At 37.1% G+C, this 15,084-nt stretch overlaps 1 protein-coding gene across 1 annotated transcript in view; it reads left to right on the top strand.

Moving 5' to 3' along the window:
* The window catches only part of ZC2HC1A (zinc finger C2HC-type containing 1A), a 46,776-nt gene extending 36,957 nt beyond the window's left edge, over positions 1-9,819 (top strand). The window contains exons 8-9 of the mRNA XM_054595072.1: positions 6,941-7,048; positions 9,163-9,819. Of these exons, the coding sequence (XP_054451047.1) occupies positions 6,941-7,048; positions 9,163-9,328 (274 nt within the window). The 3' untranslated portion in view covers positions 9,329-9,819. The remainder of the gene's footprint in view (positions 1-6,940; positions 7,049-9,162) is intronic.
* The last annotated feature ends 5,265 nt before the right edge of the window (positions 9,820-15,084 follow it).

The raw sequence follows: 15,084 nt of genomic DNA, 5'->3' as shown, positions 1-15,084 counted from the left end.
TATCCTACTGTTTTGCCAAATTCACTTATTAGGTTGAGGAGTTTTTTGGTAGCGTCTACAGGGTTCTCTATGTACACTATCATGTCATCTGCAAACACTGATAGCTTTACTTCCTCCTTTCCTATTTGGATGCCTTTTATCTCTTTCTCTTGTCTGACCTCTGTAGCTAGGACTTCCAATACGATGTTGAAAAGAAGCGGTGAGAGCGGACATCCTTGTCGTGTTCCCGATCTTAGTGGGAAAGCTTTCAGTTTTTGCCCGTTGACTGTGATATTGGCTGTAGGTTTTTCATATATGGCCTTTGTTACGTTGAGGAATGCTCTATTGATTCCCATTTTGCTGAGTGTTTTGATCATAAATGGGTGCTGTACCTTATCGAATGCTTTTTCTGCATCTATCGAGATGATCATGTGGTTTTTGTCTTGTCTTTTATTTATGTGATGTATCACGTTTACTGATTTGCGTATATTGAACCATCCCTGCATCCCTGGGATGAATCCCACTTGATCGTGGTGGATAATCTTTTGAATGTATTGCTGAATGCAGTTTGGGAATATTTTGTTGAGGATTTTAGCATCTATGTTCATCAGCGAAATTGGCCTGTAGCTTTCTTTCTTGGTAGGGTCTTTATCTGGTTTTGGGATCAGGGTGATGCTGGCCTCATAGAAAGAGTCTGGGAGTCTTCCCTCCTCTTGGAGTTTTTGGAATAGTCTGAGAAGGACAGGGGTTAGCTCTTCCTTAAATGTTTTGTAAAATTCTCCTGTGAAACCGTCTGGCCCTGGGCTTTTGTGTGCTGGGAGTTTCTTCATTACTGCTTCAGTTTCCCGAGCTGTTATCGGTCTGCTCAAGCTTTCTGTTTCTTCCTCCTTCAGTGTTGGAAGATTATACTTTTCTAAAAATTTGTCCATTTCATCAAGATTTTCAAATTTCTTGGCATGTAATTGTTCATAGTAGTTTCTGACGATCCTTTGTATTTCTGTGGTATCAGTTGTTATTTCTCCTCTTTCATTTCTGATATTATTAATTTGGGTCCTCTCCCTTTTTTTCTTAATGAGTCTGTTTAAAGGCTTGTCAATTTTATTTATCTTTTCAAAGGAACAGCTTCTGGCTTGGTTGATCCTGTGAAATGTTCTTTTTGTCTCTATGTCATTCAGTTGTGCTCTAATCTTGACTATTTCCTTCCTTCTACTTGCTCTGGAATTTATTTGTTGTTGTTTCTCCAGTTCTTGAAGTTGTAGTGTTAGGTCTTGTATTTGAAATGTTTCTATCTTTTTTAGGTAAGCCTGCATTGCTATGAACTTCCCTCTCAGGATCGCCTTTGCTGTGTACCTTAGGTTTTGGACTGTTGTCTGTTCATTTTCATTTGTTTCCAGAAATTTTCGGATTTCTTCTCTTATCTCATTATTGACCCATTCATTGTTTAATGTTCAGTCTCCATGAGTTTGCAAGTTTTTGAAGTTTCTCTTTGAGGTTGATTTCCAGTTTCAATCCCTTGTGGTCCGAGAAAAAGTTTGGCATTATTTCAGTTTCCCTGAATTTGCTGAGGTTTGCTTAGTGTCCTATCATGTAGTCTATCTTTGAAAAACTGCCATGAGCATTTGAAAAGAATGTGTATTTTTCTTCTTTGGGATGTAAGGTTCTATACATGTCAGTTAAGTCTCTTTGATTCAGTGTGTCATTCAGCGCCACAATATGTTTATTAATGTTTTGTTAGGAAGATTTGTCATTTTTGACAGTGTGGTGTTCAAATCTCCTACTATCAGTGTGTTGCTGTCTATATCTTTTTTGAAGTCATCCAACAATTTCCTTATAAACTTGGGGCTCCTATATTGGGAGCATATAAGTTTACAATGTTGATGTCTTCTTGATAGATTCTTCCTCTCAGTATTCTAAAGTGCCCCTCTGGGTCTCTCTTTATGGCCTTTGTTTTGAAATCTACTTTGTCTGATACAAGTACGGCAACCCTGGCCTTTTTCTCTTGCCCATTTGCTTGGAATATTTTTTTCCATCCCTTTACTTTCAATCTGTGTAGGTCTCTTGCTCTGAGGTGGGTCTCTTGTAGGCAGCATATGTGTGGGGGTATGTTTTCTTATCCATTCCGCTACCCTGTGTCTTTTGATTGGGGCATTCAGTCCATTCACATTGAGAGATATTACTGATAGAAACTTACTCATCTTTTCTCTTTGTACCTGTGTTCCTCTCTGTCTCATTCTTTTCCTTCATCTGCTTAAACCAATCCCCTTAGCATATCGTGGAGTCTGGTTTGGTAGAGATGTATTCTTTTAGTCTTGTCTTGTGCGGGAAATTCCGTATTTCCCCTTCTATTTTAATGGAGAGCCTAGCTGGGTAGAGCAGCCTTGGCTGTAGGCTCTTGCTTTTCATGGCTTGGAATATTTGTTGCCATTCCCTTCTGGCTTGCAGTGTTTCTGTTGAGAAGTCAGCTCCTAGGCATATCGGGGCCCCCTTGTATGTTACTTTCTCTTTCTCCCTTGCTGCTTTGAAGATTCTCTCTTTGTCTTTGACATTTGCCATTTTAATGATGATGTGTCTTGGAGTGGTCCTCTTTGAGCCCCTCTTGAGTGGGGTCCTCTGTGCCTCCTGGATCCATGAGACCCTTTCTCTCCTCAAATTAGGGAAATTTTCCATCATTGCTCTTTCGAGGAGGTTCTCTATCCCTTGCTCCTCTTCTTCTCCTTCTGGTATCCCTATTATACGGATATTACTGCGTTTCGGGTTGTCCTGCATTTCCCTAAATGCCTCTTTGTTTTTTTTTGAGGCTTTTTTCCATTTCTTGTTCTTTCTGGGAGCTTCTTTCTAACTTATCCTCCATGTCACTGATTCGATCCTGGGCTTCATCCAGCCTGCTTTGGATTCCTTCTACTCTGTTCTCCAATTCAGAAATGGTATTCTTCATATCCTCTTGTGCCTTCTTGAGTTTTTATGTCCTTTTCCAGGCTGATAAAGTTTGCTGTAAGATCCTGATAGTTTCTCTGCAGTTTCTCATAGTTATCTTTGAGCTGGCTGAGCTCATTGAGCTTCCTTAGAACCGTTGTTTTGAGTTCAGTATCTGATAGTTCCCTTGCCTCTATTTCATTTAGCTCTCTCTGTGGGGAGTCCCTTTTTCCACTCATTTGTGGGGAACTTCGTTTTCTTCCCATTTTTGTTTCTGTTAAGTATTTTTTTCCTTTACTTTTCTTTCTGAGCCTGCCTCTGATGATGGCAGTTGTTGACCCTATATGACCTTGGGTTGTTTGTTTGAGCCTTCCAGGAGTCTACTGTCTGTGTCTGACTCCTGCTTGGGGCAGCTCTGTGACCCCTTCGGTCAGGGCTGGGCTATTTTTTGGGATCTCTCTGCACTCTCACGCTGGCTCCTTGAGCGAGCTCTCGGCGCGGCAGTATCCCCTGCCTGCCTGGGCTCACATGTGCTTGCCCCAGACCAGGGGGCTTATTTGCCACCTCGCATACTCATCTGGCCCCCTTGACCAGCGAGCTCCCCGGCACTGGTCAGTTTAGGGTCTTCTCTTGTGTGTTTTCCCCGCTTTTGGCTGTTTGGGTGCGTTGCTTGCCCTCGCCAAATGGGGACTATGGAAATGGGAGGAAGTCAGCTCCGGGACTCTCCAGTTAATCCTGTCTCTGGTCTCTCCTCCAGGGGCTCTGGGCAGCTCTGTGACCCCTATGACTGTGGATCTACTAATTTTGTGGGCCGCTCCGCAATCGCGGGCTGGTGGGTCAATTTACGCTTGCCCTTGCAGCTCTGTGCACTCCCTCGCAGACCTTATGCGTGCCAATCTGTGGGAGGCCTTGCCGGCCAGTGCAACCGTTCACCAGCCTGCGCAGGTCACACACACGCTTGCCAACCCGCGCCGGTCACTCAGCGCAAGTGTGCGCTCCTGCTCTGGGTGTTTTGGGGGTGTCTCTGTGTGCTTTTTGGCTTTTGGCTCTTTGGAGGTGTGGCCTCTTCCCGCGCAATGGAGACTACGGCAAGGAGAAGGAGCCGGGACTCCCCGGTTCCTCCTCCCGTTCTTTCTCCAATGCCACCATTTCCAGACTCTCCTCAGGGGCCTCCGGACAGTTCCGTGACTCCTTTAGCCAAGGATCCACCCCCTGTGCGGCCTGCGTTTCAATAGCAGGCAGTCTGGTTCATGAGCGCCCCACTTCTGCCTCTTTGGGGTTGTGCCTTTCCAGCCCACAGTGGAGACAACAGAATGGGGAGGGAGTCGGGACTCCCTGGTTCCTCCTCCCGTTCTTTCCCCAATGCCTCCATCTCCAGTCTCTCCTCAAGGCTCTCCCAGCCAGTCTGCTCTCAGCTCCGCAGCTCACTTGTGTACAAGCTGTGTGCAGAGCGCACAAAAGGCAGGTTAATTGATTCCCTTATGCCTGAGCGAGATGGTAGCTGCAGAGTGGGAGGTGCGTTATCCCCCAGGCTCCACCGGCTGCCCTGTCAGTTCTCTTCACAAAGTTTTCTTCACCAGTCTTTTCCCAGGCACCAGCCCACCCTGCTGCCGCCTCTACCGAGAGATCAGGGAGGGTGGTTGCCACTGCAATTTTTGCGTTGGCCCTTTAAATGTCTCTTTGCATCCCCAGCCACCTGTCTCTGGCAGAGAGCGCCCCTAAGCTTTTCGGGGTTGCGTTTTGTCTGTATTTTCTTGGTTTTAGCTGCTGTAGTTTAGGGGTCCCTGTTTATGACTCAGACCCCGTTCTTCTCGGGGGAACCTAACTGGCCGTTTCAATGTCCCTCTGGTGCTAGTGCCCGTGGGCACCCAGCCCATCCTCTCGAGCCTCCACAGCACTTCTCACCCGTTGGGATGTGTGAGAGTTGAATCCACTGTAGGCGGCTCCAAGGCTCCTCTCCCACTATCGTTCCATTGTTTTCCAGGTGATTACTCCACTATTTAGTCGCAATTCCAGTTTGGTCTTGGGAGGTCAGCGTGACTCCCATTCACTCCTCCGCCATCTTCTCTCTCCCAGGAGTAACATTTTTTAAAAGAGTATAGGATATACTCTGCCATATACGCGTATTATGTAATATTGCTGGATCATCCTTTAATTAGGCAAGTGATGAATGGTTATAAAAAAGGCAGAAAACTGATTTTAGAAAACATTTAATCTAGGGATCCTCAGTCTTTTTGTGAGATGGTTATAAATTCGACCTAAAATAGGGAAAGGATATGAAAGTCACTTTGGAACTCTTCTACGTAAGTCTTCAAGGTTTGCTCGTTTGGGCTCCAATACAATTCTAGCCCTCTATTTAAGAATGATCAAATTAGGGCCTAATAAATTACTTATCAAAGTTGAAAAATATATTATTAGATAGAGTCCATTTAGGTACCTTTTAGACCTTGGTTTAACCCATCCATGCACTAAGGTGAAAGGTGATTCTTATCGAAGTTTAGCAATAATTTAAAGTAACTGTTCAAAGCAGCCTTTCTGGATGCCAATATTACATATTAAACATAAGATTTGTAATATGACCCACCTAAATCCAGTTTCAAGTACTCACCATGTAATAGCTTTGCAGATTACTTAATCTCTCTGAATATGAATGTTTCTTCAACTTTAAAATGGTAATAAATAATATTTTTGGAGATTTTTGTGAAGATTAAACAAAGTTATATATGTATCATATTTGACATATGTGGCATTTGAGAAATTGTAGATACTGTATTACCTATATTATTTTCAAGATAGCTGTTTGAAATTTTAGGAAATTCTTTCCAACTTTGCCACGTAAGTAGACAAAGCAGGATTTTAGCCAAAGTTTAAGAATTTTCAATCTAAAGGAAATTTAAAAAAGCATTCTGCTTTTTTACTACGTAATATTGCTTATCTCTGAAATGAAAAGATTCGAGTAAATCTGTAGAGACCTGGAGGGAACTAACACTTTACGGAACATGTAACCACTAGTTTAGTACCATACTGGCTGTGTCACCTTGGTAAGCTACTTAACCACTCTTCGCCTCACTTGCCACATCTGTAAAGTGGAGTTACTAATTCTACCTACTATGAGGATTAAATAAGTTTATATATGAAAGCAATTAGAAATGTAGTTATAACAAATATATTAAGCACTATTATATAAATTTGAACTTGTAGTAGGAGCAATAGTCATAGTAATAATAATAATATCAGCAGCATTGCTAAATATTCATATAAATTGCGATTTTTTTCTTATAACTTCCTTTATAAGTGAGGATAGCCACATTTTATAAATGAGGGAACTTTGTCTCAGAGGGGTTGACCACTATCACAAAGTTGGTACACAGCAGTTGCGATTTCAGTGCAGATTCATCTGGATTTCAAAGCCTGTACTTTCACTGTTAACTGTCATACAGCCATCTAGTTTTCCTTTGATTCCTGGGATTTCAGAAAGGGAATTAGTGATGACCCAGCTAAAACCTTCCCTCTACTGAGAGCGATAGCCAAGGCCATGCAGTTAGTGAAGCTATATCTTCAAAGGGAAAATTATACTAACCCATTTATTTGAGTTGAAATTTCTTGCAACAGACTTTCATGAATTGAATATTACTTTTTAAAGTGTCTAGATAATAAAGGGATTAGCTAACTTTTTACCACATCTCACACGCTTAACATGTTATTTAACTGTGATTTGTAGGCATTTAACACCACATTTTTGAGGGTACTATCAATTTTAAACTTTAAAAAACTTGAAACTTTTCAGAATGATTAATTTAAATATTTCATATGAAGCATGTATACATATTTTGAGTTTATGTTCCATCAAGATGTTAATGAATTCATAATGGTTTATCCTTAGTTTTAACTCCTCTTGTTTTCAGTTTTAAAATAATTATTTGGATTTTAATCTTTTGACTTAGCTCTCTACAGCTTCTAATTATTTTTCTAATCATGCAAGTAGCAATTTAAGAAATAAATTATTACTAGTCAATACTTTTTCGCTGCCACATCTTTCTCTCTCTAGAGCTAACATCAAACCTCGAAATTCCACACCACCTAGTTTGGCACGAAACCCTGCCTCAGGTGTTCTTACAACCAAAAGAAAAACATATGGTGAGAGCTACATAGTCAGGTATGTTTAGTTCTGATATTTTAATAACAATAATAAAAATGAATATATGTAGTTTCCCAAGGACCATATACAAAAATATGTATCAGGCTTTGATAGAAAATCTGATTTTTTCTTTGTTTCTTATTTAATCTGGCTTTTAATTTGTACACTAAAGAAATAGTTTGGACACAAATAATATTGTCCTCAACTTTGTAGTTAGAATTACAATACTGTTGTAAATGTTCACGAATAGTTTATTCAGTTCCATTAGATTAATATGTGTTTTTTATGTCTTTGTTTTTAATGACACATTGAATAATAGACTCTTTAAACCACTGCTATTGTCATTTTCAGCACCATTTTCATACATTTAAACTCCCTTGGTGAGGTTGTGATTATTCATGTACTTCTCTTTCTAAACTCTCACAATATTTGTATAACTTTGACATCCACTCTGTTTTTAAGCATATAATGAAATTGTCCCAGTTATAGATATTTTTTACATATATCTCAACTTAGTTTTAAGGCACGGTGCATAAATTCATGATGTACAGTGAGATATAATAATTTTTTAAATGAAAGTATTACAGAGGAACAATAAGAATTAACAGTGAAAAAAGGAATGAAGTTAGTCCATAAAATGTTCCAGAAAGTTTTATGGCAAAGTACCATAAGAGCAAGGTACTTAGTTCTCAGGAAAGAAGGGATATAAATGTAAAGGAAGCTAGAGGTCATATTGGTAAATTAACCCTGATACTGCAGCTCCATTGACATTTTGACTGATCTTCACCACTTAGAGGCTTGGGTTTTAATGTCATTATGGGAGGGAGGAGTTGACTTCTAGGACTTACACAAAGTGTAATAGTAGAGACTCAGCTTTCTTTTCCCTCCCTGTATGCCTCTTATCTAAGCCAGAACTTTTAAAATGCCCACTAAGGAGAATCTCAGGCTCAGCTAGAGCTGCTTACATGAAAATATGTTCACTTGGCATTCGAATAAATTACAGGAAATAAGGAATGATAGCAAGACAGCTTTAGGTGTTTCTCTGACCCAGTGACCCAAGTGACAGCTGAGATGTGAACAAGATCTCATATATGGGTGTACAGACAGTTTAATTAGACATTCTGTGTCCCCAAAGGAACAACATTTCTTGTAACAATCCCATATCCATGGATTCCAGGTTTTCAGTGGGTGATGTGTAAGCCCTGTTAACTGGGAAAACAGTTGGCATTTCATTCCATCTTTATTAGGTTTTCATTAAGCAGCCAGGAAGTTATTTCAAGATCAAATATGTCCACTGAAAATAAGAAAGTTCTGTTGTTAACCTTTCCTTACGATACTCAAAGGATAGATAGGGGGAAAAACAATTTCACCAACTAGAAAGAGGAGATCCCAAGGAAACTTGTCTGGCTCAGCCATGGTTCAGAGGAATGAGAGAGTTCCCACTGATTTTTCATAATCCTAGGCTTACCTTCACATGAGTTTAGGGTTTGCAAATACAATAGCAGTGTGTTCTAATAAGTTCTTAACTGGAAATATAGCTTAGTTTGGTTTAGTAGCTGCCTTTGTGGTTCTTACAGGTAAGCAAACATTAGCTCACAGTTCTGACTTAAGAGACACACAGGGAAATTCCAAACTATACAAAGAAACTAACAATCAGCCACCAGTGAAAACAAACAAACAAAAAACATAATTCTTAAGATATTGAAATCATCAAACATTGATTTATAAGTCTGTTTGAAGTATGTAAAGAAAGAAGAAAGGGAATTGGAATCATTAACAATGACAGTATACTGTCACAGAAAGATTTGAACACCTGTGCAAAAGAACCAAACAGAACTAAGACTTAAAAGATTATTTAAATTGTAGATTAGACACAGTGAAAGAAAAGAGAAGTGAACTGGAGGATAGATTTAAAGACATCATTTAGGAACAAATACAATGCTAAAAAAAACTTTTAGAATTTCAGTATTCATAAAGAGGTTTTTGTTTTCTTTTATTTTTCTTAATCTGAACTGGAAGAATATTAAGCATGAGATTAAGCAAGCTTCTATTCATGCATAATATTAGGCCCTGTTTCCAAGCATTATGGAGGGACTGAAAAAAACTAATGTGAACTTTTTTCTGTACTTCAGGTCAGATGGAGACTGTGCATCCACACTCAATGGTGGAAACATTAAAGGCATTGAAGGAAACTCATCTGGACACTTACCAAAATTCTGCCATGAGTGTGGAACTAAATACCCTGTAGAATGGGCAAAGTTCTGCTGTGAATGTGGCATTCGAAGAATGGTTCTGTGAACAAAACCCCAAGTGAGAAAGAGCAAAGTCCAGAGTTTTATGACTATTGCTGCTTCCAGCTAGAGCACTTCCCCTAGTTATTTTGTCCTAAAATTGTTACACTTTTTTTCAGGAATTTTTGGAGCAGAATTCCTCTGTCTGTATAATGTGTTAGGGTGCATGTGTATATATGTGTACATATACTGTATATAATAAATACCTGATACCCCAAACTGTGTCATTCAAGAAAATACTCATATGTTAGAAAACAATTTCAAGCAGAATCATTAACTTAGGTATTATATCCTTCTGTTGTTATTAAAACACATTAAGTATTCTACAGACCCTCAAACTCCAGTGCTTAGTCCTGCAAACTTTAGGGTGATCATTACTTTGAGTAAAAAATTAGAATAAGTGTTTTCTTATTGGTGCCTATTTTCAGATAGTATCTATGATGGTAGGGTAGGATGCTTGGAATTGAAGAGAATATTTTTAGTTAAATTGGGTCATTTTGCTATAGAGCTCTTCAACAACTAATTTTATAAATATTTTTTAGAAAGAATAAAAACCTTAGTTCTGTGTTACCCTTTACTTAGTGTATGATTAGTGATATAATTTAAATATTTTTACTCATTCTCTGAAAATATAATTATGCAGTTTTCTTTCCAGAGACACAGTGCTGAAAATACAAATGTATCTGTTCTTGTTATTATGGAATATTTTACCTTTCTGTTTATTAGTTGAAAGTATATTCTTTTTTACTTCTAGCTGCATCTTCAAATTTCACTTCTTTCTTTTCCATAACTTCATGTATAAAGAGTAGTTTTAATTTACTACTTCATTTTTACCAAGTTAGAAAATGTAATTAATATAAGTTGCAAAAATCTTCATCAAAATCTTTTATGTTTATTTCTATGTATCTGAATGTAGAAGAAATGAATGGATTTTAAAACCAACCACCTTACCTAATAAATAATAAATTTGATAAATAATTAGTAGTGGAGGACATACAGGTAAAAGTTTTGAATTTTAGCCCCTTATAGTTCGATGATGTTATGAGTAGGTTAAGAGAATATCTAATTTTTCCTACTTAAATTTTCTTTTCAGTTTTTCATGTTGAAATTCCATTCACATCACAATAAAAAGCCACAAAATGCATTGCTTTACTACATATCTGAAATACATAATTAAACATTCACAAAAAAATGTAATTATACTCTTTAACTTTGGCTAAAATACAGCATTTAATTATTTCACATTCAATATAACAGTATTTAATAGCATGTCTCTGCTTGTGTAACCATACTGAGTAGTAATTTCTGTTGAGTCAAACATAACAACTCTGTATTAATATAAAGGTACAGACATCTTCGCAATTTCTAGCTTTTTTATGATTCTGTTTAACTGTAAGGATTAATGTAGAAATTTGTGGCTGACAATTTTCTTTGAAATTCATTTATGCTTATATTTTATAATTTTATTCATTTTTTCCCATCTAGGCAAGAAATAGGAACTTAATGTATTTGGAATTCTAATTTTATTTACATTATAGTTTCTATCCTGACTTTATTAACTTGCTTCTGGTTGTCTTTATTTAGTTGTATTGATCAAAAAAGAGTTCACCAACTAGAATAAGCTGTAATATAGGAAGATCATGTGCAATTAGATTTCCATTTCAATAATTTATATTCTTCACTCCTGATGTTATAAATCATATGAAGAACTTCAACTCTTGCTTTATCTAGAGCTGGGCTCTGTTTCCTTTCAAGTAAATTTTATTGAATTTATTGGGGTGACATTAGTTAATAAAACTGTATTTTTCAGGTGTATAAGTCTATAATACATCATCTGTTTATTGTATTTTGTGTTTATCACCCCAAGTCAAGTCTCCCTCCATCACCATTTATCCCCTCCCTTTACCCTTTTCCACTCCCCCCTCCGCCCGCCACCTTCCTTTACCTCTGGTAACACCATGCCGTTGTCTGTATTTATGAAGTGTCTTTTTCTCTTAATCCCGTCACCTTTTCACCCAGCTCCCAACCTCGTGACTTCTGACTGTTGTCAGTCTGTTCTCTGAGTCTGTTTCTATTTTATTTTGTTCATTAGATTCCACATGTGAGTGGCATCATATGGTACCAACTTTTTGTCTGCCCGAGTAGAAAAATGAGCCCAAATAAAGTAGTACATGTTTGTTTTTGCACTGAATTTTATAGTAGCGAGTAAATGTTATATTGTTCCACATGGAAAATAAATTTGTAAGATATCATCCAGTCCCAGAGCACAAAGATTATTATAAGCAGTAATTGAAATATATTCATGAATTATGAAATATATTATGACAATGTATTTAAATGCATTTTTACATTATTTGCGTATATCGTTCTCACACTTGTTCAATAGTTCAGGTTTTAAGAAATTTTTCTAGATCTATGCATCATTTATTTTTTATTTTTTCTAGTTTTTTCCAGTGTGGTAGAGTTTAAGAGATTGTAAGCTTAAATTAAAATGTAAAAATTGCTTATATATTATCCTGAAAGTTATTAGCTTGAAAAAGCAAGATTATTATAACTGCTGTTGTCTCCTGTTCCATGTTTTTTTTTTAATTACAAATAAGTTTTCACTTTTGAACATATTCAATAAAGACATGAAGCAAAAAATTACCCATTGGTTTTCATTGATGTCATATTTTAGCAAAACATAGGTAGGAAGATAGGAAAAAACTGGACTATAAAGAAAATGTTTGAAAATAAAGATTTAAAATGAAATTGCCTTTTAATTGGGAGGCTTTGTGTGTGTGTGTGTGATCAGCTGTAAGAGAAATTACTATTTTATTGAAGTGTTTTTGACCTCAAAGTGTGGTAAATATGTTTTGTCACAGATTTTCCAGGCATAGAAACATAGTCTTCATAGCCAATAAAATGGAGCAATTGAAAACAGTGAAGTCAAGTTTGGTAAGAAACATGGGTATTTCTAATTAGATAATACACAGTTTAATGGCAAAAAGTATTCACTTGTGATGAATACTTAATGATTGAGACTATCATGTTTAAAATTTTAAACAGCAGTTATCTCTAGTGAAAATATCAGGTTAGCCATTTAATTTGTACTCACTGCTTCTTAGGCTAGAAGTGAACACTGCTATCATGAGTGCCAGAAGCCAATGGGAGTGCCCAGCCTTTTGTATGCTAATGTCGACCATATTTGCCTTTGTCCCTCTCCCAGTGCCATGTCCTGCAAGGGGGCAAAGTCTACAGTCCTGCGTGGGTCTCATCCCAGGGCAGGACATTTGGCCCCCACAGCTCCCACAGGTGCTACGCAGCCTGTTTTCAGCAGCCTGTTTTCAGAAGCTGTGTTGAATGTTTACAGTAGCCCCAAGGTATAGGAAGGCTGTCAAGGCCCAGGTCCTTTTTGTTTGTTTTGTTTTTTTGTTTTTTCCCCTGTTGCCGCCTCTCTGCCCCTTTCTGCTGGCTGCACTGTTCTGTTACCAGAGCAACACATCTTGGCTTGTTTACAGTTGCCTCTGGCAATCTCGCTTCTCCAGTGGCGGCTCCTTTGCATGGAGGGCAAACCTCTTCTGGACAACCCCTACCTGTTCCCCAGTGGTTTGGCCTGACCACCCTGTTACAGAAGTACACAGCTACAAAGAAAAGAGCTCTTGTGTTATTTGTGTTGCAGGTATAGGTATTTTATATGGTAAATATATATTTAGTAATGAAATAGGTTGAATTTTCCAACTGACTATATTATTGAAAGAACAGTGGAGAATCATTAAAATTAAGTTAGTGATAGCTACACTCATTTTTAGTCTCATTTAAATTTTTTTTCAGTTAAATGTTATGATCATGATACTCATTGATTACACATAAAAGTGTGTTATGTGAATTGCTTTTTGCCACTAGGGGGTGTTTTGGGATAATATTACCAGCCCTATAATTGTTTTAAAAGTCCTCTCAGCAATATAGGTATGATTTTTCTTTTAAACATGAAATTAGAGATTTATAAGAGGTAGGTTGTTTTAGTTTTGTTGTGATTTTACAACCCATATGTTGGTTCTTAGAAATCTAGCCAAGCTCATTTTGGGCACCAATGTGTTTATTATAATTGATAAATATTTAATATTTATCTCAGAGTATTTTGTTATCAATTATACATCTCTCACATATTACTCATGCACATTAACAAATATTCCCTGTTCTATTACATTAGTATTTCATTTTAGTGGTACAACAATTATAATCTTTTAACATAAGACTTTTCTTCAATCATCTAGCCTGACTTGACATCAATATGTGAGAGTGACATCTATTTAAGCAGAAGTTGAATAAATCGCTTAGACTAATTAGTGCTAACATGCATGAAGCTAAAGCTTTATATTTATAAACATTTTAAATATCCTATCTATGGTCTTCATTGTATGAAGTCTTAAAAATCAAGAATAATAATATGTAATTAGGTTTTTGCCCTAAAGTTGATATATTCAAAAACTTTTTTGAAGCTGATGTGTAAACAATGACAACTTAGGACAAAAAGGATTTATTTTAACAGAACTTTATTATAAAGGTACGAAGAAAATGATGCAGAAGTGTTGAAAATGGAGCTTATCACCGGTTACACAGCAGACCATTCCTTATTTTCTATTTTTCTTCCCTGTCCCAATGCTCAGGAGGAAACCGGGGGCATATGAGTAAGAGCTGCATTACCTTTTAGAGGAAAAAGCTAGTGGCCGTGGAAATGATGATGTATGTGCTGTGGGTCCGCCCGAGCTGTAAAATGTGGGCTACTTCCATTGTGCAGATGACCAAGAAAAAGCAATGTCAAGTGAAAGTTGCTGATACTTTCCTCCATTCAATCTTATCTCACATAACTCTTCACTTTTACTTTCCTTTCTTTCTCTCTTTGTCCAAGCGCCTCAGTTTCTATTCAATTTTGAATTTGCAACAATTAGGCTGGGAATAGGAGGAGGATGCTGGTAGTGCTGAGTACACTCAAAGGTGAAATGATTTGATTCATCGAATCAGCAATCTTAAATTATAATAAAACCGCAAATTGCCATGGGGCATGATGATGAAAGATCTACTGATAGTAGAAATATAAATAGATACATTTTTATAAGTTGACTAAATTTACTTTAAAAGCCTTTAAAATATGCCTCATAAACTAGTAATTTTACTTATAAGATGTACTTCTTGAGGGAATAATCAAGTATGGAAAAATATTTATGTAAAACACATTTAATAGTACTGGTATTGGTCTCATACATTCTTGGTAATAAGGTATTAAAGGTTATATATTCAATAAAAAAACAAATAATGGGGCAATATTAAAAATAATATCTTAAAAAATCCTGTCAGGTCACTAGTCATTAGGGAAGTGCAAATTTAAACCATGAAAATATATCACCGCATGCCTGTTAGAATGTCCATTATCAAAAAGACAAGAGGTAACAAATACTGGTTAGGATGTGGAGGAAAAGGAACACTTGTGCTCTGTTGGTGTTGAATATACTTTGGTTCAGCCACTACAGAGGAGCCTTAAAAAATTAAAAACAAGTATCATATGATGCAGAAATTCCACTTTTAGAAATATGTCCAAAAGAAACAGAAACAGTAACTCCAAAAGATAACTGCACCCCCTATCATAGTAGTATTATTTGCAATAGCCAAAGCAAGGAAAAAAATCTAAGTGTTCATTGATGAATAGATGAAGTTGTGAAAATATATATGTATATGTGTGTGTGTGTGTGTGTGTGTGTGTATCCAGAAGGTATCCAGCCATGT

Source organism: Pteronotus mesoamericanus, unplaced genomic scaffold, assembly GCF_021234165.1.
Source record: "Pteronotus mesoamericanus isolate MK-2021 breed Mesoamerican mustached bat unplaced genomic scaffold, CSHL_Meso_final scaffold_54, whole genome shotgun sequence".
Lineage (NCBI taxonomy): Eukaryota > Metazoa > Chordata > Mammalia > Chiroptera > Mormoopidae > Pteronotus > Pteronotus mesoamericanus.
The sequence above is the reverse complement of the archived record's forward strand: the minus strand, read 5'-3'. Positions and strand labels throughout refer to the sequence as shown.